This window comes from Myxocyprinus asiaticus, chromosome 14 (genome assembly GCF_019703515.2).
Source record: "Myxocyprinus asiaticus isolate MX2 ecotype Aquarium Trade chromosome 14, UBuf_Myxa_2, whole genome shotgun sequence".
Taxonomy (NCBI): domain Eukaryota; kingdom Metazoa; phylum Chordata; class Actinopteri; order Cypriniformes; family Catostomidae; genus Myxocyprinus; species Myxocyprinus asiaticus.
In genome coordinates, this window is record NC_059357.1 from 12,121,532 (window position 1) to 12,146,022 (window position 24,491).

The 24,491-nt window shown below is 37.9% G+C and overlaps 1 protein-coding gene across 2 annotated transcripts in view; it reads left to right on the forward strand.

Annotated features, from left to right (window-relative positions):
* Window positions 1-20,272, forward strand: part of LOC127451578 (serine/threonine-protein kinase TAO2-like) — a 34,279-nt gene extending 14,007 nt beyond the window's left edge. Inside the window, exons 8-20 of one of the 2 annotated variants that reach the window (XM_051716354.1) lie at window positions 1,060-1,151; window positions 2,036-2,129; window positions 2,408-2,489; window positions 2,679-2,846; window positions 3,095-3,301; window positions 3,390-3,518; window positions 3,746-3,982; window positions 6,739-6,867; window positions 7,143-7,346; window positions 10,686-10,925; window positions 11,279-11,500; window positions 13,374-13,556; window positions 14,783-20,272. In XM_051716354.1, coding sequence (XP_051572314.1) covers window positions 1,060-1,151; window positions 2,036-2,129; window positions 2,408-2,489; window positions 2,679-2,846; window positions 3,095-3,301; window positions 3,390-3,518; window positions 3,746-3,982; window positions 6,739-6,867; window positions 7,143-7,346; window positions 10,686-10,925; window positions 11,279-11,500; window positions 13,374-13,556; window positions 14,783-15,676 — 2,881 coding nt within the window. In that variant the 3' untranslated portion in view covers window positions 15,677-20,272. The remainder of the gene's footprint in view (window positions 1-1,059; window positions 1,152-2,035; window positions 2,130-2,407; window positions 2,490-2,678; window positions 2,847-3,094; window positions 3,302-3,389; window positions 3,519-3,745; window positions 3,983-6,738; window positions 6,868-7,142; window positions 7,347-10,685; window positions 10,926-11,278; window positions 11,501-13,373; window positions 13,557-14,782) is intronic. The other variant, XM_051716355.1, reaches the window with a different exon arrangement.
* Window positions 20,273-24,491: the final 4,219 nt, after the last annotated feature.

A 24,491-nucleotide genomic window follows, 5' to 3' on the forward strand; every position in this document is an offset into this window, starting at 1 on the left:
TCACTGCAATTATATTTATCACCATAGTTATATTTGCTAAAAACTCAACTATGTGGTAATGCCTATTTTAATAATACAGATAATGCCTGATAAGTCTTGGCATTATTGTAAATGCAGTTTCACATTATGTAACACCCAAGTTGAAAGCAAAAGACTGTGAACTTTAAAACTACTATTATAAAATGATAGTTCTGAATAAATATTCTGATTGGATGATGATGATGATAAGTTACGGTTGGCACGGTACGGTGTTTCCCTATGAGTTTTTTAGCAGCGGTGCGGTCCACAAGCCTGCAACGCTGGACCAGTATTTACACATGTCAGTGGAGGAGTAGCTTACAACAACCTTAAAGCCCCCAATGACACTAAGATGTGTGCATTTAATGTATTCCACTCTGTTGCATATGGTGTTTTTACATCATTTAAGCTGGCCAGTTAATATTCATTCAGAATATTGTCATTTTCAATTATAACATTTATAAAGTTATAAAAAAAATAACTGAAATTGCTTGAAGAATACAGACAAACTATATTTGTAACTATCTATTTATTGGCAGTACGTTTCTGTATATAATATTAAGTGGAGTGAATTAACTCTAGATGTTGTTTCTCTGTGTGTCTCTGAGCTAATTGGCCTCTCGAAAGGGAGAGATGTCAGTGAAGGAGAAATACGAGTCAGTTTATGGAGGTGAACTAGATTGATTTGTTCACTTAAAAGATTTGTTCAAAAAGACAGATTAATTTACTAATGAAACATCACTACTGCACACAGTGTAAAAAGCATGTAGATGACTGGTGCTAGCAAGCGTTGTCAAGAATTTCCTGGAAGCATTGCGGTGCACCACTGCTGAATGCATATAGGGGAAACACTGCTGTAAATACTGGACCATCATACTGCCGAGCTCTACTGTGACCCGATTTTGCAGCTTAGTTTACAGAAATTATCTGTGTGGACTGGGTAGGAAGCTTTGCGTTGTGAGCATCAAATTATGTCTACTCTATTTTAAGTAAGAACTAAAGCATATAAGTATCAATGACACTTTCAACCCTTGTGTGCAGGATGGCCCCAGAGGTGATCCTGGCAATGGACGAGGGACAATACGAGGGCAAGGTGGACGTCTGGTCTCTGGGCATCACCTGCATCGAACTAGGTTTGTGTTATGTTGGAAGTGCCCCATGACTTTCCACCTCCTACCGACCCTTGATGCTTAAGGTCATCTCTGCTATTAAGGGGGTGTATTTAGGCCAGCGTGTTTCAATGCTTTTGAGTCTGTGTTGTGTTTATGTCTTTTGCTTGGGAAAGGGATTTGGGTTTAAGTGTCTAAGCTGCTTTGGGTTGTACACTAACTTCACTCCATCTCACCCTCTCTTACTGTCGTTCTCACCCTCCCAGTGTTTTCATCTATTCTCTCATTTTATCTATGCCTCTAGGTCTTTTTTTATTTTGTTTTTTTTATAAAAATGTATCCCTAATTGTTGTCACTCATCCTTTCTTTTCTTTTTATATTTATTTGAATTTTATCCCCTTTTTCTCCCCAATTTGGAATGCCCAATTCCCTCTACTTAGTAGGTCCTCGTGGTGGTGCGGTTACTCCCCTCAATCCAGGTGGTGGAGGACAAGTCTCGGTTGTCTCTGCTTCTGAGACCGTCAATCCATGCATCTTATCACGTGGCTCGCTGTGCATGACACCGCGGAGACTCCCAGCATGTGGAGGCTCATGCTACTCTCCGCGATCCACGCACAACTTGCCACGCGCCCCATTGAGAGTGAGAACGACTAATCGCGACCACGAGGAGGTTACCCCATGTGACTCTACCCTCCCTAGCAACCGGGCCAATTTGGTTGCTTAGGAGACCTGGCTGGAGTCACTCAGCACGTCCTGGATTCGAACTCGCGACTCCAGGGGTGGTAGTCAGAGTCAATACTCGCTGAGCTACCCAGGCCCCCGTGTCACTCATCCTTTCTAAATTAAATCTTTTCTGTGCCTATCTGCTATGGTTTTACATTTCTCTCTCTTTGTTTTTCACTCTCTAGCTGAAAGGAAGCCGCCCTTGTTCAATATGAATGCTATGAGTGCCTTATATCACATTGCGCAAAACGAAAGCCCTGTCCTGGCATCAAACCACTGGTGAGAACTTTGGTCTAGTTGTTTTTTTTTTTGTTTTTTTTTTGTTTTTTTTTGTCTTAACCATTTTTGGTCTATCAACTATTGAAGTTTTATCCCATTTTCTTGTCTTACTTTCTCTCCTATATTTGCTATCGACTTAATAGTTTTTCTATTTTTGTGGATTTCTTTGTTTTATGTTTAATTTGAAATATCTGCTTTTACATTGTTTTCCTTAAAAGTGACATTTTCTGTATGTTTGTGCTTTTTGTATGTCTAACATCCTCTTCTCTTTAATGTAGGTCGGACTACTTCCGTAACTTTGTGGACTCTTGTCTTCAAAAAATCCCTCAGGACAGGCCTACCTCAGATGTGCTGCTCAATGTAAGACATAAACACTTAACCCCCCCCCCCCCCCACACACACACACACACTAGCTCTTCATTCACGTATTCACACATTCTCTCCCTTACCTTCCTGACAGCCCTAATTCTAGCTCATTCATCTAGTCACACATTCTGTCTATCAACCTCTGTTGTTCATAAATTATATTTACTCTTTCTCCCATTGCAGCACCATTTCCTGTGCCGAGAGCGCCCCCATTCTGTAGTGATGGATCTGATTACGCGCACCAAAGATGCCGTGCGTGAGCTGGACAACCTGCAGTACAGGAAGATGAAGAAGATCCTCTTTCAGGAAACGCACAACGGCCCTACACAAGAGGGTGGAGAGGAGGAAGAGGTACCTCTCTTGCTCTCTCTCTATCCTTATGGCTAACTCCATATGTCCTTTCAAAGGCTCATCAATCGTTTTCTTTCTGTTTTGATCCTTCCCTCTAGTTTAGTACCTTCTGTTAGTATTCCTACTTTAATACTAGTATTGTTTTTTTGTTATTATGGTCCTTTTGTGTTGTTTCTTTACTCAATTATTTACATTATTCTAAATTAAATTAAAATTAAAGACGTCTTTCTTTTCTCGCCTTTGTGTAGGATGCAGAGCAGTACCTCTTGCAGACGGGCACAGTGAACAGTATGGAGAGCTCTCACTCTGTGCCGTCCATGTCTATCAGCGCCAGCTCTCAGAGTTCCTCAGTCAACAGCCTGGCCGACGGGTCAGACGACAGCGCTGAGATGGCCATGATGCAGGAGGGTGAACAGACAGTAACCTCAAACAGCTCCATCATACACCGGCCCACTGTACGTAGTCCTTAGCTTTACTATTGCTATATATTTATTCCTTCACTTCTTTATTTTATTTCGTCTTAATTTTCTGTATCTCTGTCAGGCTCGTGATAACATCTACGATGACCCGTATCAGCCAGAGATGGAGTCGCCACAGCAGCCATCGTCAGCTGCACGGAGGAGGGTGCATCGGAACCGAGACCATTTCGCCACAATCCGGACAGCTTCTCTGGTGAGCACCTGTCTAACATACCCAGAGTCCACATTTGCAGCCACATTATAGCACAGCACCTACTAGTGGCTGGTGTTGACTATTACCAGATCCAGGTAGAATCTGCAGTCTTTTTCCCATTCTCCAAGAGATAGCATTCTTGTATTCGGGTCTCCATTCCTGTCTGAATCTTTTCTTCATATCTTAAGTTAGGATAAACAACACTCTCTGTTGTTTTCTCTGTGCAGGTGACCCGTCAGATTCAGGAGCATGAACAGGGCTCAGCTCTGAGGGAGCAGATGTCTGGGTACAAGCGCATGAGGAGACAGCACCAGAAACAGCTGCTGGCTCTAGAGAACAAACTCAAGACAGAGATGGATGAACACCAGCTCAGACTCGACAAAGAGCTGGAGACCCAGAGAAACAACTTTGGTAGTGAAGCTGATAAGCTGAGTAAGAAACACCAGGCCATCCTGGAAAAAGAGGTGAGAGAGACATGTTTTTTTAAATATTTTTTTAATTTTTTTAATGAGTATAAAATTAGTCAACATGAAACACTGTTCACAGCCCTTTTTACTTCTGTAATCTGGTTTATTTTTGAGGGAAACAGGATATTCAACAAAAAAATAAAATAAATGTATGGTGGGACTTGATTTTATCCATTGGGAATTGATTGGAATTATTAATTCTGGGCATTACGCACCAGAATAGAGGCAAGGTAGGGATTGAAAAAAAAAAAAAGCTTGGTGACGTCAGCCGAAAAGTCATTTCAGAGGTGGAAGAAGTTATTGTATTTCATTAAAAGATTCCAAAGACACACCGTTTTTGTTTGGAATACAGTTGCACTGATTTAATCGTACACAATAAGACCTTGAATTAGCATTTAAAAAGTAAAAAGGGTCCGTTTTGATTTCAAATTTAGATTTTTCATTGACTTTTGTGTGACATATGAGAAAGATTGGCAGAACCAGTGTTAATCTCGTCAACGAAATCACTAATGAATGCGCTAGTTGATGAAGGTTTTTTTTTTTTTGTCAATGCTAACAAGTACGACAGGAAAAAGACACACAATGACGATAATTAAATGATTTTATTAAAGCGTACGGTTGACGAAAATGACAAGAAATAAAAATAATACTGCAAGATATAAACAGAAGAAGAAACATCTAGAGAAACATCTGTTTATAAATTTAGGGGCCGTTTACACGACAACATTTTCAACTAAAAACGGAAAACTTTGTATGCGTTTTGGCTGTTCGTTTTCATGACAACGGCATTTTGGGGCCTGAAAACACAAACTTTTGAAAACAGGTTTCAAAGTGCAAGTTTTTGAAAACGATGCTGTTATCGTCTCCGTGTAAACATACCAAAACTTGAATTTCTGAAAACGATGACATCATGTGCACACGTATTACGTGTTCAGTCTATAGACATGCGCGCGAGTACTTCAAAACAATGCGCGAGACATTCAAAACTACAATGGCGGACTACAGGACTGTGTTTGTGCTGCTCAAGATTTTGAGTTTATTGACGCTTCTCCAGCAAAGTGTAGATTTACTGCATCACTACTACGACCAGTGATCGCCATCTTCATTGTTTGTATATTTATTTATTTATTTTTTTATGCTTTATTGATTCAATGCCACAAGAACAAGAGGTATTACATATCCACATAATCAAATTAACATTAGCTGCCAGAGAGAGAGAAAAAATAAATAAAGAAAATTATATAAATTTCAATGCTTTCAGAGCATTACATGTTTTCAGTGCTTTTTTGTTTTTTGTTTGTTCCAAGAGATTTACATATAATTTAAAGTCATTTATAAAATGTGCAAAATTTGGTTTACATTGAGCCCACTTCTTTTTATGTATATGGAATTTTCCTAACAAAATAAACAAATGTATAATATGTTGTTCTTTACAATTCAAATTTTCTTTTTCTGTATAAAAAAGTACATCAAATATACAAATTTCTATCATACACTCCATTTTTCTTTTAATATAAAATTCCAAATCCTTCCAAAATAATCTTGAGTAAAGACAATGGAAAAAAAAGATGCAAAATAGTTTCTTTTTCTTGACCACAAAAATTCATTGTTTGTATTCACCGCTCTGTGGAAGAATGCTTATGTATGCAGGTGCATAGTGTTTCTTTACAAAGTGACATCGCCAACTACTGGCCTGGCATGCATAATACAGCGTTTTTAGTCGTTTTCGTGGACAACGTTGTCGTCTGTACGCGAAACTTCTCAAAAACGCAAAGGACAAACTTTTCCGTTTTTAGTAAATCATTGTCGTGTAAACGCACCCTAAGATATTATATATGGATTCATCTAATCCAGTATGTTGTGGATTTCCCCACTTGAGCTGCATGAGTTTGACATTTGACACCGGCATAATGCTGCTTTAAAATGGGTTAAATACTTCACACAAATGTATCCTGTTATACTTGAGATTAATCACTGTATCAACAACATGTATGTAATATTACAACTTGCATCTGCACAGACAATTAAGCAAATGAACAGGTGAACTTGAACTAAGTTAGCCGCTAGTCATAATATGCGTAACTTGTGTTGCGTTACTTGAGTTGTGAACACGCTGTTTCCATAAAAATAAAAAAAAAACCCTACACTGAGAACACGCATTGCAATATCCTAAACAGACTAAACGTGGAAAATTAATACCAGTCTCTAAATCATGAAGAACTCAGAATACAGCAGACTTTAAAAACTTTTAAAGAGTAGCTAATACTTCAGTATATTCATTATATGCTATTATTTCAGGAGATCATGTTTTCTCAACAACAGTTGTGCAGTATTTTGTATGCGGCCTTCCTTTTATATTTTTGATACATTTTTAAATAAAGAACATGTTTATAAAAAAAAAAAAAAATTCTAAATGCTTGAATATTCGATTAAAGATTGGTCTGTTATTGTTTGACACGTTTTTGTCATTTTGCACATTACTTCAACCAAAATGTATTATTTTCGTTGACTAAAATATGCCAGTTTAGTCAGAGTAAAGCTGACTAAAATGAATGAATATGTCATGACAAAATATTGACTAATTTTAAGGGACATTTTCGTCAAAGACTAACCTGTTAAATTAACACTGGGCAGAACTTGTAAAATCATAATGTGGATTTTTGTGTAGTTGTGTTTTGAATTGGGATTTATTGTTATTATTGGAAAATGGTTGATGTTTATCTACAGTATATTTATCTGTTGTGTGTTTTCAGATTAAGGCTGCTCAGGCTGAAGAGAAGAAGTTTCAGCAGCACATACTAAACCAGCAGAAGAAAGAACTCAATAGCTTGCTGGACTCCCAGAAACGCCAGTACAGACAACGCAAGGAGCAGCTTAAAGAGGTATACACACTTTGCTCAGAGCCACCTCTGTGGTTCTCAACTGCTGGGTGGTGACCCAAAATAAGTTGCTAGTCTATTCTGATCGGGTCATGGACAGGAGGGAAAAACAATGCTAAATGCCAGTGATATTATATAAACCGCTACAAAGAACTACTGGTTTACACATGTCTACTGACTTACGCTTTCCTCTACCGTATCCATTACATATTCATCCACCCCATAACCTCCTTATCACAACACTTTTGTCACCCTGAAATCCTTCCCCATGGCAACAGGAGCTGAGTGAGAACCAGTCCACACCGAAGCGAGAGAAGCAGGAATGGTTGGTGAGGCAGAAGGAGTGTATGCAGCAGATCCAGGCTGAGGAAGAGGCTTCTTTATTAAGGCGGCAGAGGCAGTATTACGAGCTGCAGTGCCGACAGTATAAAAGGAAGATGCTGCTAGCAAGACACAATCTGGAACAGGACCTGCTCAGAGAGGTGAGCCAGACAGGAGTGTGTTTATCAGAGAGTGTCTCTTTGGTATGGATCCACGACTCTGTCTGAGACCATATTAGCCTTTTATTTATTATTATAACTTTAAAATATTGAATGATTAGGCTGATATTGGAAAAAGATAACATTAATATTTTTCTTATTCTGATTTTTTTTTTTTTTTTTTTTTTTTACTGTACTTTTTAACAATACTTGATTTAAATTCTAGATAAAAATTCGACATTTGAGCTTAATGTTTAAAAAAAAAAAAAAAAAAAAAAAAAAAAACAGTATAGATTAGGGCTTGGTGATATGGCCAAAAATATTATCACAATTGTTAGATATTGATACTTATAAATTTAATACATTTAATGGGAAAGGAAATGCATTCCACATGTTTGTTAGGCCTCAGTAATTAATGTAAACATAACTTGTTTGTTTACAAGTAAACTCCACAGGGTAAGATACCTTTTAATTTGAATTTAAAGAAATATACTCAGTTTAGGATTTCATCCTACATAAGGTGTGTGACCTCTTTTACCACAATTTCATCGTCTTCAGCGAACATTTGACTCTCATAGTCATTAATTTTTATGTTTCCGACAATGTTCTTCTTCATGGTTTTGGGGCGGTATGTGTCAGCTACGTAACCTGTACATGACATTATTGTAGCCTAAAAGTCATTATATCCACTGACAGCGCTAATGATCATGAAAACACATTTAACTAAATAGTACATAAATAAACGGCAGTGATGTCGATGTCGGAGTTGCTGTTGTGTTCAGGTCGAAAGCTGTATTGCATTGTCAGTGCTGTCTTTTTTGGTACACAATGATATCATCAGGAGCTGACTGGGACTAAAAAGTGACCCTGGACTTTCTGGGCCAGAGCGGCCCACAACGCACCACACCATAACACACCGCCTCTTTGATTTCATTTTCCGGCTTAATTAAAAATTTTGTTTTGAAAAAAAGACATTAATATTGACTGCTAGTCGTGATAACGGGCCCCACTGATGCAAAAATTGTCATAACTTTTAAACAACTATAGAACCACTGTAACTGTGATGATTTGGAATCTTGCAACTTTTTCTTGAAGTGCAGATAAACTAAAGTCTTAGTTAATGTGAGGTTGTGGAAACAACAAATATAACAATAGTAATATATGATTTATATATAGCTATACAAGATCAGAAAATGTTGTTTAAAATAGATGAAGAAAGTGTCACACCGCAGGACACTGATGACAATGCTTAAAATTTCATGTCAATTACCCACATAACTGTGTAAATGTTTATTTATAAAAATATACTGTGTATATATACAGTACCAGTCAAAAGTTTTGAAACACTTATTCTTTATAATTTTTTCTTCACATTTTAGAATAAAAGTCATCAAAACTATGGAATAACATAAATGGAACTATGGGAATTATGTTGTGACTAAACAAAATCCAAAATAAATCAAACCTGTTATATTTTAGCATCTTCAAAGTAGTCTCCCTTTGCCTAGAATTTGCAGACATGTACTCTTGACATTTTCTCAACTAGCTTCTTGAGGTATCACCCTGGGATGCTTTTTAAACAGTATTGAAGGAGTTCCCATCCATGTTGGGCACTTATTGGCTGCTTTTATTATTTGGTCCAAGTCATCAATTTCAAAAACTTTTTTTATTTTAAATTTTAGTTTTATAATGAAATAAATTAATATGGTAGCACAATTATATTTTTGTCTACAAAACTAATTTCAAACATTTAAGCATACGCCTTCAGATCAAAAGATATTTTTTTTTTTTTCCAGTTTGGAATGCCCAATTCCCAATGTGCTTTTAGGTCCTCATGGTCGCGTAGTGATTCGCCTCAGTCTGGGTGGCGGAGGATGAATCCCAGTTGCCTCCGCTTCTGAGATCGTCAACCCGCACATCTTATCATGTGGCTTGTTGAGCGTGTTGCCACGGAGACATTGCGCGTGTGGAGGCTTCACGCCACCCACCGCGGCAACCACGCTCAACTCACCACACGCCCCACCGAGAACAAACCACATTATAGCGATCGCGAGGAGGTTACCCCATGTGACTCTACCCTCCGTAGCAACCGGGCCAGTTTGGTTGCTTATGAGACCTGGCTGGAGTCACTCAGCACGCCCTGGGATTTGAACTAGCGAACAAGCGAACTCCAGGGGTGGTAGCCAGCGTCTTTACCACTGATCCCAGGCCCCCTAGATCAAAAGATTTTTAAGATCATGAGAAATGTTTCAGTCAAGTGTTTCAAAACTTTTGACCAGTAGTGTATATTTATATAAAAAAAACAAAAAACAAAGGTAAGCCTCAAAATCTCAGATAGCCACAAAGTAATATTTTTCAGGACTTATTTTCTGCATTTCTGTCAGGTGTGAGCATTATTAAGCAAGGTGTGTGATCTGTGAAGAAGCCGCTCTTCAGCTCTCAGTAATGCTTTGTGGTATGAGTAAATTATGCAGATGACTGTACTGCTCATAGCTTTACTGTTTGCTGATTTTATTTACGCTGCTGTTATATTTGTTTTAACTTGCAGTTATTTGTCATTTTATGTTTATTCAAAGCTCATCTTATACGTAATATGTTGTTTTTGGCTGTCACCATTATTGTGATTTGTATGTCAAATAATAAAATCCACACGAGTTACAGAGTAAACACGCATATGGAAACCGCACCACTATGTAAGCGATTTCAAAATAAAAGTCTATACATGAATTCAAAATAAAAAAATTTGACCTTGCAAAAAAATTTAAAACAATTTTGCTCTGTCACGGGGTCCGCGCGGCCATGCTGGAGCCCAACAACTTTCATTATTTTTTTTTTATACTTGTGCAGCAGTGGACCGGCACAAATTACCCAGCAGCCCACCGGGAAAATGCCCACTAATCCCGATGGCCAGTCCGCCCATGGATATCATATTAGCCAGAGAGCTAGCTAGCGGCAACCTAGCCTCGTTACTGTTTACATGATAGCAGGGCCAGCTAATACTTCCTAACTGGCTGATTTCATGGCTGTGATTCAGTTAGCTAGTTATGTGTAAAACTTTGCCGAACTACATGCATTTTTACTAAAAGGCACCTGATCATCTGGATGAAAAACTGAGGTTAATTATAGAAAATTTCTCAAAAGTTTAGCGTCAATATAGTGTTTTTTTCCAATAAATATCAAGATTGTTAATTGTCCAGCCCTACATTTATTATCGGCCACCGTGCTCCCTACATATATGTAATAGCTATTGAAAGCCCCTTATCGATTGATGACCACTTCATAACATCTACTAAATCACATTTTCTACTCATTTATTTGGTCTTTTTTTTTTTCTGCCTGTAGGATCTGAATAAGCGTCAGACCCAGAAGGATCTGGAGTGTGCTATGCTGTTGAGACATCACGAGACCACTCAGGAGCTGGAGTTCAGGCAGCTGGCAATGGTCCAGCGCACTCGGGCCGACCTGATCCGTACGCAGCACCAAAGCGAACTTGCCAATCAGATGGAGTACAATAAGCGGCGTGAGCAAGAGCTTCGTCAGAAACATGGCGTGGAGGTCCGCCAGCAACCCAAGTGCTTGAAGGTGAGGGGGTCTTCCAAATGAATTAATCTATCTAAATTCAAATTCAGGAATTAAATGTGGAATTTGAAAGGTTTTCTCAGTTCTGAATGGTGCTCAACCCTGGTGTACGCTACAGGATGTTTAAGAAAAAAAGGAGTTAAAAGAGTTTGTCATTTATGGCAGTTGTAAGGGTGAGATACCACAAAGGAGTTCAGTTAAATCCAACCATCTAAATACATTCATAGTCCAACACCTGTATAAACATTCCAAAGATGTTAATACAAGGCCTGATGTCGTGAAGAGGTTTGTTTGATAAGATGTTGAATTGAGTTATCAAATATGCAGTTTCAGTCATATGGGTTTTGTTCTCACAGACAAAAGAGCTGCAGATCAAGCGTCAGTTCCAAGACACCTGTAAGATTCAGACACGGCAATACAAAGCCCTGCGGAACCACCTGCTGGAGACCACGCCCAAATCAGAGCATAAGACCGTCCTGAAGAGACTCAAAGAGGAGCAAACACGTAAACTGGCCATCCTGGCTGAGCAGTACGACCATTCCATCAAAGACATGATGTCCACACAGGCTGTGAGTAAGGCAAGGACTTTAATGCATTGTTTCACTTTCACTGCCACACACTCATAATATGGTTTAGATAAATGGAGTAATGCATGTATACCAACTAGAGCTGTCAGAATTTACACGTTAAAGCATGGGTTTATTTTGAAGAGTTGAACACGTTAATTTTTCTTAATCGCAATTAACGCATTTACTGTTAATACAGCATAAACCAGCATAGACACTTGTTGTGAGAACGGAACCTTTGTAATGTGTCTATCCGGAGTCATCACACTGATGCACACACAACAGCACTTCCGTATCAGTAATAAAAAATGATGGGGAAAGGACCTCTTAGGGCTATTTGATGTACAAAACAAGCCCAGATGGGACTATGTAAGGCACATTTGAATTACAACAGAAGCACGCCAAGTCTTAACTATCACAAAGACTCAGAATGAGATGTTTTTTTTCTGCAAGCACTTTTCATGTGGAGTTCAAAGCGGTGCTTACACCCTGATGTGAATCATGAACACGACTTCATGATTGCTAGTGGTGCACAGGTCAGGAAATTTGAGGCAGATACCGATCTCCGATTTTATTTTTTAACACTAAGATCGGCCGATACCGTTTTGTTTTTTTTGTGTGCCCTTTGCCACACTTTTGCAAGTTATTTTGTACAGACATATGTTTATGCCCCACACAGTTAAATTACGGTAACACTACAAAAAGGTTCTATTTTTTAACAACATTTCTGTAACATGAACTAATGAACTTAATGTTAGTTTTAGATTTAGATTGGTGGCCTATCGATCGGTGCACCCCTAATGATGTCTGTAACACAGTGGTTAGCCACAGTCTACTGGCAGATTAATTTTTTGGAGAATGAGAGTTTAAGATATTTAATGCCCAATGCAATGAATACTAAACCTATGTTCTTTCAGTTAGTCAACCTCCCACTTAGACTTTGGGAAATGTTTGATGTTGCTTAAATTGGTGCTGTTTTAGTGCATTTCTATCTTTATACTGTGGAATGCTTTGTTTGGAAAATGTTAATAAAGCATTATATTGTTACATGTTGGTTTTTTTTTTCCTATGATGGAAATAAATGCATTTTGACAGGAAAAGAAGTATATATAGTGTCAAATTTCAGCACTTTCAGAATCTGCGATTAATCACGATTAACCTCAAAAAATATTATGCGATTAATCACGATTTAATATTTTAATGAACTGACAGCACTAATTCAAACACATGCATGGTTGATACTCATAAAAATGTCAAGAGCATGTCCAGATCACACATCAAAATAAAAATGACGAAATTATTTTTTTGCATAAAGAGAATGAAACCCATTTTTAGGAATGTTAAGATTTTCTCTATTGTAACTTTCATGACAATTAAGCACATTTCTCTTGCAAATTTTCATTACTATAATGAGTCTGGACAGATAGTTCCCAATGATAATTCTCATTTCTGTAATATAGTATTGTTTTTTGTTTTTTAAATGGCATGAAAATTTTGTCATGATTTAAAGGCAGTACAACAAATCATTTTTATGTAAAATGTATCAGGGTTTTTTTTCCTGCGTTACTTGAGAAATTAGTATATTTTTGCATTATGATAATGACAGTAGGTTGAGGAAATGTGCTTTATTCTCATGAAAGTGATGTCGCAATGCAGGAATCTTAATGGTCCTAAAAAAGGCTTGATTTTCTCAAAATAGGCTTTGTGCAAAATAAAGGCAAAATTTCTTAGTTCTGTCTTTGGACTATGGGGTGCAATATGACCGGGACATTTTCTTCACTTGTTTTGAGATATTCAACCACATATTGAAAGTCTCCACATTAGACCTTAACCCCTTCATTGGCTGCTTCTCTACTGAAAGCCTGCCTCTTTGCTTGCCCAACAGTTGCGATTGGATGAGACGCAGGAGGAGGAGTACAGAGGGCTCCGCATGCAGCTGCAGCAGGAATTGGAGCTTCTGAATGCCTATCAGAGCAAAATAAAGATGCATACTGACACACAACATGATAGAGAGGCCAAAGACCTGGAGCAGAGGGTGTCTATACGAAGAGCTCTACTTGAACAGAGGGTACGAGAAAGATCAAAGGATTTTAAATGGATGGATGGATTGACAGTGTATGAATGTGTGTTTACCTGAGCATGTTTGTGCATTGGTGTTATGTATGGATGTCTTTGGGTGTGTAGAGAAGGTAAGAATAAAAGGTCTAGAAGGGATCTTGAGTAATTTTATTATTGCTCTGTCCAAAACCTAGTGAGCTGCTTTGCTGTCTATTGCCTACACTGGCAGTTGCCTTCTAAGGCAGCATTCTAACTGAAATGGAACCCTTATAAGTGACTGATTTGGAACATTCTGCATAGACATCAACTCATCATTCAAGCCCATCAGAGACTCAACTCACAATTGATTCAAAAGTTAAAAAATACATGGCTCACAAATATAAAAGTCTGCTGTAGATTCAGCTATAGATTCAGCTGTTTTATTGATACTTTTAGGTATTTTAAATAATTAGGTCAAATTATATTTATAATCAACATTTCTTTTGCTTTGTCAGCCATCTAAAACCTTGTCCAAATTTAATATGGCATTGCTTGCCTTAGAATTTGGCCAAGTAAAGGTATTTTAGAAGGCCGCATAATTATGTTTTGTTTCGGAAGAATGCCAGTGATACCTTAAAGGATTAGTTCACCCAAAAAAAAAAAGAAAATTCTCTCATCATTTGCTCACCCTCATGCCATCTCAGATATATTTTACTTTTTTCTTCTACTGAACACAAACAAAGACTTTTTAGAAGAATATCTCAGCTCTTTAGGTCCATACAATGCAAGTGAATGGTGAAACTCCAATAAGCACATAAAGGCAGCATAAAAGTAATCCAAATTACTTCAGTGGTTTAATCCATGTCTTCTGAAGCGATATGATAGGTGTGGGTGAATGTGAGAGTGGAAACTTAAAGTAAAAAATGACTTAATGAGGTTTCTCACCCACACCTATCAAATCGCTTCTGAAGACATGGACCATTTAACCACTGGAGTCTTATGGATTACTTTTATGCTGCCTTTAAATGCTTTTTGCACCTTCAGATTCTGGCCACTATTCACTTGCATTGTTTGGACATACAGAGCTGAGATATTCTTCTAAAAAGCTTTGTGTTCAGCAGAAGACAGAAATTCATACATATCTGGGATGGCATGAGGGTGAGTAAATGATGAGAGAATATACATTTTTGGGTGAACTATTCCTTTAAAATGCTGATTATTACTTTTTCTTTCCATTACCCTTTTGTCCCTCTTCAGATTGAGGAGGAGATGTTGTCCCTGCAGAATGAGCGTTCTGAGCGGATACGGGCGCTACTTGAGCATCAGGCTCGTGAAATCGAGTCCTTTGACTCAGAGAGCATGCGTCTGGGATTCAGTAACATGGCTTTGAGCGGCATCCCTGCTGAGGCTTACAACCAGGGTTACCCCAACCCTCCTTCCTCAGGGCCCGGGGGCTGGCCGTCCCGTCCCGTACCACGCTCGGGCAGCCAGTGGAGCCACGGAGTCCAAAACTCAGCGGCACCCCCATCCTGGCGAAGTCAGAACAGTACAGCCGGATTCAGCCGAGGGGAGCAGATTTCCAGTCGCGAGAGAGATCGAGAGAGGGATTTAGAAGGGATGGGTGCCCGTGGCCTTCCTGGCTCACGCTCTTCTGCTTCACCTGCATCATCATCATCATCAGCATCATCCTCGCATCATCACCTCCGGTACCTGCCGCAACAGTACCACCACCAGAGCACACCTCATCTGTACCGCGACAGCCGAGAGAGAGAGTGGGCGAGTGGGGGAGGAGGAAGTGGAGGGAGTCACCAATCATCTTCATCCTCCTCTCATGGCCACCCACATCACTTTTCTTCCCATGCCTCTGCCCAATCCCTTGCCCTCCTCCCTCCACCTCCTCCTCCTCCACCCATCTCGCTTTCCTCCTGCTCTCCTCCTTCATCCTCATCCTCTTCCTCCTCTCAAAGTGGCTATGGAGGAAGGGGGGAGGGATTGTCTGTGAGGGGCCCCAGCTTGATGGCTCTCAGGAACAGTCCGGGGCCCCTTCGGAGGACCGCCTCGGGCAGAGGGGCAGGTGGGGATGGAGGTTTGAGTCGGAGTACATCGGTGACATCGCACATCTCGAATGGATCCCACCTCTCTTACTCATAGAGGGTCAGGCAGGAAGTTCAGATGGTGCACTTGAACATATGGGGTGGTATTAGAGTTTAAAGTGTGGCTTCACCTTAAAGGAAATGGTTCACCCAGAAATGAAAATTCTGTCATTTACTTCAAGCCTGTATGCCTGGCTTGCACCTTTTTTTCCTAAACAGTGAAAGTGAATGGTAACTAATATTCTGTCAAACATCTTTTGTGTTCCGCAGAGAGTCATACAGGTTTTGAACTACAAGAGAGTGAGTAAATGATGACAGAATTTTCATTTTTGGGTGAACTTTCCCTTTAGGTGTTTGGGGGGGAGAAATAGTTGTACTTAAGGGGAAAGGCCTTCATGTAGCTCATTTAAAAGTTAAACAGGGAGGTGAGGGTGAGGACCGTTTTACTTTTAGCAGTTTTTAGACGGGAACACCTTTACTTACAAGATGATAGATCTCAGGGCTACCAAGGGATATGGATGTGGAAGGGCTCAGGGTTTAGATCGGCAATAGAAAATAAAGGAGAGAAATATGTTAATAGATGTACTGTAACAGGAACAGAAATGTATAGTGTCGATTGTGTGGGAGGAAAGGGATTAGAATAGCATTAGTGGTGCCAGTACTGTAGATTGGGCTCAACATCCGCAGGTTCATTTTAGTTTCAAATTTAACTTGACACAAAACATGACACAGAACCCTTTGAGTTCTGCTACTTCCAACTTGCACATGTAATAGTTTTAAGATTTGGATCTGATTCTGAACACTGAAAGACTGTGTTTTCAGATTTTACATTAAGCTTATTCCTGAATCATATGAAGCCGAATTTATTTAGGGCAATTTTATTCTAGACTGATTTTCTCCTGAAAGAACTAGTTCTCCCAAAAATGAAAATTCTGTCACCATCATTTCAATCCAAACCGCCATGCTATTATTTTTTCCATAGAACACAAAAGAAGAATCTTTATGCAAATGTTTTTCATACACTAACAGTCCATAGTGACCACATCTGTCAAGCTGTGCTTGTATGTTAGCTTTGTTTGAGAAACAGACAGAAATGAAGGTTATTATTACTGAAAAAATCTTCATCTTTGATGCAGCTGTCAAAAATCATTGTCAATGCTGTTTTGATATCAGTGATTTCAATTCTAGCACATCAATGCACTATTTTTTTAATCTGAACATGAGCGTAAATGAGATTTTATGGCATGGGTGCTGAAGAGGATTATCAGTGAATTACTACACTAGCCTTGGCATATGGACAACATATGTATGGACTACTTTAAAGGTATAGTTCACCCAAAAATGAAAATGTTCTCATTTACTCATGCCAACCCAGATGTGTATGACTTTATTCTGCAGAACACAAACAAAGTTTTAGAAGAATATCTCAACTCTTTTGGTCCTTACAATGGAAGTGAATTTTATTTATTTTTTTTACCATAAGTGTAAGTGGAGATTTATGGTAAAAAAAAAAAAAAGGACTTCAATATTGATCTGTTTCCACCCACACCTATCATATCGCTTCTGAAGTATGGATTTAACCACTGGAGTCTTATGGATTACTTTTATGTGGCCTTTGAGTGATTTTTGGAGCTTCAAAGGCCTAGTCACCATTCACTTCCATTGTAAGGACCAAAAGAGCTAAGAGTTATTTTTCTAAAAATCTTTGTGTTCTGCAGGAGAAAGAAAGTCATACACATCTGGGATGGCATGAGGGTGAGTAAATGATGATAATAATGATTTAATGGTTCTATTTGCTTTTTGGATCTTCCCAACATGTGGTTACTATGAACGGAAAAGAGCTGCGTAAAGGTTCTTCCAAACTTTTGTGTTCACAGAAAAAATAACCGCATATGGGTTTAGAGCGACCATAAATTTGAGTGAATAATGATTTTTTTTTTTGGTTGAACAATTCCTGAAATCTGTCTGATAAGCATCCTTTTGAGTATTTGTGAGCTAGGAGTTTAACTACTAATGGGAGCAGAGAGCGTGAGTCGGATGCAATAGAAAGGTGCTGTAGCATGTGCAGAAACTTGTTTCAGGGAGCAAATGGTGATTAAACTGAATTCTTTGTAATTATGTAGATAGTACTAAAACAATAGTAAAAGAACATCTGTCGGTAATGGTTTATAAACTATACATTTGTATTTGATTTAAGGTCATGAGGCAGGTTTTTATTAGTTCAAAATGATTTTGTATTCTGTATCTTTCTTTTTTTAAACAATGCCATACATGTCATACTGCCATCTAGAGGCTCAGCTGACCTAAAGCAACTCCGCCCCCTGTCCTTATAAGGACAAGCTGCCATTAAGTTGCAGTTAGTTTTAACTGGGTTATAATTCAGTATCTGTTTTTTAGAATGGATGTGATAAGAGATTAAACCTGGCTAGGTGAATAAGCCATCTTATTGACTCTCAATAAATGCAGACTGTGTAAATATGATGTACATGTCCATAAGAGAGTTGTTACAATTCTGTGCACAAGACTGATGTACAGAGACCATTTGTATACAAACATGCACAGCAGACGTTTATATAAGACATTTGAGAATATACAGTATGTGTATAAATACATCACCTGTCAAAAGTTTGACAGGCAAGTCATAAGATATTTCCTTGGTCAACACGTTTGATCTATATTGTACTTATACAATGTGTGTGTATATACAAGCACTAACTCCTGTATAGGGTAATAATTTTGCTATGTGAATCGGAAAGCAAGGCGAAAAATAGATACTGTTGTTATTATTACACCTACTACTGCCGCTGTAATATTTGTGTTGTACACTAATTTTGTTATTGTTCTTTTTACTACAATTTTTTTCTTTCCTTTTTAAGACAGTTTTTTATTTTAAATCAATGCTTACCACTAGGTGGGAAATGTGCAGTGTCCCAGTGAAGTTTATAAGTCTTGTTTTAGAAAGGAAAAAAATATATTAAAGACTACCTATCCCAGCATTTCTTGTTAAATCTCAGGGTAGGAGTCTATTGTGCAGTACATCGTCAGGATAGTATTTTAGAGCCAGTATTAAACTTGTACAATTTAAAGAGAAAATTTTAGCTGTATAGAAAATTTCTAGACGACTGTAAATTCTCAACCCCCTCCCCCGTTTTCTCCCCCTCATTTTATGCCGGAATGCATGGTTTCTTTTACGCATTACGGCTTTGTTAATGCACGAAACGGACAAACACAACTGTTTACATTGACAACCAAATTCTCCAGCATACCCACAAAAGCAGAATGGTGAAACATAGGACAGACTTTGCCTATGATATTATTTTCCCTTGGGAAAACTGAACTTCTCTGTGCTCCCACACTGCCAGCTCTCTTTAGACACCAGCGTTCACTAGGACTCCGTCTTGCTCTCCTTAACCAAGGAGACATGCAGTACCTCACTTCCCTGTGCCTGGCCAATCACTTCTCACTCCAATTCAGTGTTCCTTTTATTCCTCTTCCATTTTCGCACACTTTTTCCCCCATCATATTATTGCTATGTCCTTGGTTACTAATGTTTATGGACGGAAGAGGAGGAATAAAATCGACACCTCGGGCCAACTGTAGCTCTGGGCCAACATGTAATGTGTTTACAGCAAAACATGCTGGATTCTTAGTGTATCCTCTAGAGGGGGTGTTTCTGTAGAGACTTGAGATGTGGTAAAGGTATGAGTTGCTTAATGCAATATCCTGCAGTGTTTGAATGGTCGGAGCCATCAGGGTGGAAATGAAACTGTGATATCTGAAAAAAGCATTTGTATAAATTAGATTGTGATGTTAGAAAGGGGGTGATGGGGAGAATGGTTGTTCCGAGAACTGTATTGCTCAGAAAAAAGGCCAAATTACATTCAGGTGAATTCACAAGTACAGGAGAATTCATGGGCTATAGAACTTGTACAGAAAATGGTTAAGTCATTAAAACATACAAATATTATCTTTGTTGTGTGATCCATTATCATTTGTTGTTAATGCCTCTAACCTGTTCTCTGAAGAGCAAGAATGCACACCTGGCATGTACCGTCACCAGGGTGATGCTGTAGGAAGAGGAAAGACAGACAGTTTCCATAGAGACAGAGGCAATACTAAGTGGATATTACTGGTTGCTTGCCAAAAGTACATGTTGGTTCTGTTTTAGGGCTATTTTTAGTTCCAGTTACAAAACCTCATTTATGTGGTATTCCACAGTTTTTCCAGTAATGTTCTTGTTCAAAGGGTGCTGTTATTACATTTCCATCTAATAGAACAAGATATTTTTCAGGTCAAATTTCTATAAAAGGCGAATGAAAAGAGTTTATGTAGAAGTGTTTTTTTATTTTTTATTATTATTATTTGGTGTATGCTAATCATAATGGATCTATAGGTGAAAGTAATTACTTCAGCTTTTGAAAAATAACACTTGTAAATCTCACAGTATTATGTATACTTTCTTGGATTTTTTTCCCCCCATTTAAGCCTGGAAATGATCAAAATTGTAAGAATTTGAGGACTTAAACTTTGATAAATGAAGAGAGATTTTTGATTCTGGAATATTTCTAGGTCAATAAATTAAGTTTTGAGCAAAATTGTGACATTGACCATGTTATTTTAGTAAAAATAAAATAAAAATAGGAGCATTTTTTCACTAGTTGTCTCAGACTTTTGGACTTTGCTGTGGTATAAATGGTCCTCTCTGCACATAAGTTTGTTTTAAACCCTTTTCTTGCCGATTCCCCCATAAAACCGCTATTAGATTATAGCCGCTGAATTAATTAAGGCAGGGGTTTTCAAACTGGGGTCTGGGTCTGCAGAAAAGTTCAGAGTAGACAAATGCAAAAAAATCTATTTAAAAAAAAAAAAAAACACAGAAAATTAACTTTGAAGAATTTGACATTACTGTTTCATACTGGTTTAAAGACTGCAAATCATGAGATAATTAACAATTATTTTATTCTATTAACAGCCATATTTTCTCCTCACCACTGTCACCTTTAGCTTGCTCATTGGGAGTTGTAAATATTTATTGTGAAAAGTGCTGTATATTTCTTCAGATGTATGTATCTAACATTAATATTGGGTAAAGAAAGATGCACAGCAAAAAAAAAAAAAAAAATCGGTTACATTGGGACACTTACAATGGAAGTGAATGGGAGCCCATTTTTGGAGGGTTTAAAAGCAGAAATGTGATGCTTATAATTTTATAAAAGCATCTACATTAATTCTGTTACAACGTGTATTATTTGAGTAGTAAAGTTGTTTAAATCGTAATTTTTACAGTCATTTTGGGGTTTGTTGACATTACATCATCATGGCAACAAAGGTGTAAAATTGGCTGTAACTTTACACAGAAAATGTTAAGTGATTTTATCACACTTAAATCATGTTGACACATATTGTTTACATCGTGTGGCTATACTTTTGAAATAGTGTTTTAAGGTTTTTTTTTTGTTTGTTTTTTTTTTTTTTTTTTCATTTTAAGTGCCCCACTGAAACCCAGATGTTTGCTTTTTTTAAAGATAAGGCAATTTAAAAATAATTTTTGTGGTAAATATTATGCCACAAATGCTGTCGATTGAGCTTAACGTGTATTGAACCCAGAATATACATTATAAGCAATTAGTTACAGAGGCTGTGCTATATTGTGAATATAGTCACGGCTGAAGTGTGTTGTTTTGCGCCGTGCCTTCAACCCCTTTATCTGTTACTATACAGCCTAGAGTGCCTTTTATAAAGGTTACCACATAATAAAAATATTAAGGACTCAAATCTTTATTAAAATGTCTTTTTACGAGTGATATGTAATGATACAAATATCGAAGAGGAGTAAAATGGACAGTTATGCCTCACCTCACTACACTATACTTATTAGAATAAATATATTGTTCTATTCCAATTTTACGAATCCATCGCTACACATCACCTTCCCCTAACCTCACACAGTGCTGTAAGGTGCAGTGTGATGCCTTTCTGACACCAAGGTTGGAGCGCGTGCCAGTTAAAGGGAGAAGCTTGTGGTTCAAAAACCTGGAAGAGAATTCGCTATGGGTTCCCACAGGATTTTCCTATGGGTTTTCATATTGGGGTTTTTGAATTTATGAGTAAAATAAAGTCTGTGGTAAACATTATGTGGACGTTCTACAACATAAATTACACACTTTCATACCTCAAACAGCCATGTCATGACAGCCAAAAACTGCACAAGTTGAGCTTGAAATTCATTTTTACACTAAGCAACACTTAAATGGTGGTTGTTGTTCTCTGTATCGCTCCTCTTAGCAGTTTTAACTTGGCGTCTGAGACCAGAAATACAAAACAGGCAGTAAGAATCATCATGGCGCCGCCCAGTGGTTGCTCAGGAAAACTGTGTGGATATTTGCAGGCATTGCTCCAAAAAGGGGCCGCCATTAAAGATATAGAGCCCTTTCCCTAACCTTAAAGAGCCTGTGAAATCAAAATGAACGTTTTGCTGCTTTTAGTCCATATCTATTAGCTTTAGGGTCATCTATATGCCAGTGTACTTCTAAATGTTAACAAAATTAACTTTCAGAAGATATAAGCAATTAAATTCTGCAGTCTCGCTCTTCCGGCTAGAAAGATACATACAAATCATGACGTCAAACTGTACTAGAGAAACTTTGTCCAATCAAATGCGTTCTAGAACGAGAACCCGCCCCATTAATCTGCTCTCCGCCCATGACTGTGGACTGTTCCTTGGCAGGGCACTTCAGAGAGAGCACATTCCATGTTGTGGGGTCTTCCCAATCATAACTTCCAATAATAATCACTGTAGAAGTGAGTTGTGACTTACTGTTATCACCTTTCAGCCCCCTGAAGCCCTCAGAGTGGATGGTAATTGTCTTTGAAGGGAATAGGGCATAGGGACTATCACTTCTGATTGGCACGCGCCAGCGGGAGTTAGACCCGATGAAAGTGTCTGGAGTTTATATTTAATGCAGACGTTTTTAAGAGGTTTCTTGGAATGTACATCATGAGTAAGTTTTCTTTGCTCTTTCTATTTAGTGTAGTGTGCTTCAAAACATTCATAGGTTGTAATGTTTTATTCACTTGTTTCTGATTCATCTTCATGACGTCATTAGTAAAGTCCGCCATATGTTGTTTTTGTTTGTAACAGGGTCAGTTTGATCACTGTTCGGATCTCAAGTCAGTGGAAAAGCGTCCAAACTAGGTTGAGATCGCTCCGTTTCTGTACAGTTTCACTCTCTAACAAGAGCATGGTGGACAGAGGAACGTGTGTGTGTGTGTGTGTGTGTGTGTGTGTGTGTGTGTGAGACTTCACTTATTGGCTATTTTATAACATGGCATGAGCCAACTTCATGTTTCAGTAGGACATACATCAACAGGTTAAAGTAAGCTGTGCTTTTGAAGGCACTTCATGGGGACTTTATTCGTGAGTGGAAGTAACGACCCCTTTTGGAGTTGGAGCCTCCCCCTTTGAAGTAACCGCGCCCTCTTTTGGAGATTCCGTCCCTATTTGGAGGTCTCCGGCCTGCAGCAAAAGCGGTATTTTTTTCACAGCCGTTTTCCGGCAACTCCCGCTATTGATATAATTAGACGTCAAATGATTGGACGAAAGTTATCTATACGTCACCAGCTTGACGACGCCTTCTGATTGGATAGTTGTCATATCCACGTTCAAAATAAGGCATAGGTAATTCTATAGACACCTTGCCGCTCTGACAGTAGAAAAACTGTTTGTGTTTTTCTTATTAATAGTAAATGGCTGTATTGGAAAGAAGATAATTAGTTATATGTGACATCACTTTGTCCTGAACAATAATGAGTGATATGAATGAGAATTTTTTTCTTTATAGTATTTCTTTTTATGACGAACCGATTTTGCCTGGCTCCCACATTTATAGTTTCACTGTATGCCAAATATTAGAATATAAAAAAAAAAAATATTAAGGTAACCATCACTTCCCATGAGAGAATATGTATATTTATTTATTATTAACTATTTCATACTTTTCTGAGAATGCTGTGGAAAAGAAATTGATCAGTTAAGCACATAGCCACCCTTAGAACTGAAAATATTGTAAGCTAATTTTATTCAATTTAAAGCAGAACTTGAATTGATTGAATAAAATATGGAGTCAGATGCATTATTATAATTATAATGCAGCAAGGTTGGAAAAGAAACATTTTAATTCACAGTTGACAGTGTATTTCTCACTTTTCTGTAAACTAAGAAATATAAAAACTTCAATTATTTCTTACCATATTCCTAGAAACAAATAAATATTTTAGTCCTTTTTCTACCGTAAATCTACACTTTCACTTTCACTTTAGTGGGAAAAAAAAAGGACTTAAATATCACTTCTGAAGACATGGATTAAACCACTGGAGTCTTGTGGATTACGTTTATGTCTTTATGCGCTTTTTGGACCTTCTGAGTTTTAGTCACCAGTCACTTGCATTGTATGGACCTACAGAGCTCAGATATTCTTCTAAAAGAAATCTTCATTTGTGTGCTGCAGAAGAAATAAAGTCATACACACCTGGGATGGCATGAGGGTGAGTAAATGAAGAAAGAGTTTTCATTTTTAGGTGAACTATCCCTTTGTTCTAATTGTTAATTTGAAATAATATTATTTTTAATAAACATGTAATTTACATGACTTTTAATGTCTTGATATTAAGTTTGCTACACAAACACACGTCATGATCATTAAGTTTAACCACTCTACATATAGTTAAAAGTTCTAAATGATTCAAACTAATTGCAGAATTAATTCATGATAAGAAGTTAATTAAAAGAAGTGACAAATTATGTTACATATTGTATATTTAGCTGTATGGAATATACTAAATAGTAAATAGGTCTATCAGTTGTATAGGACAGA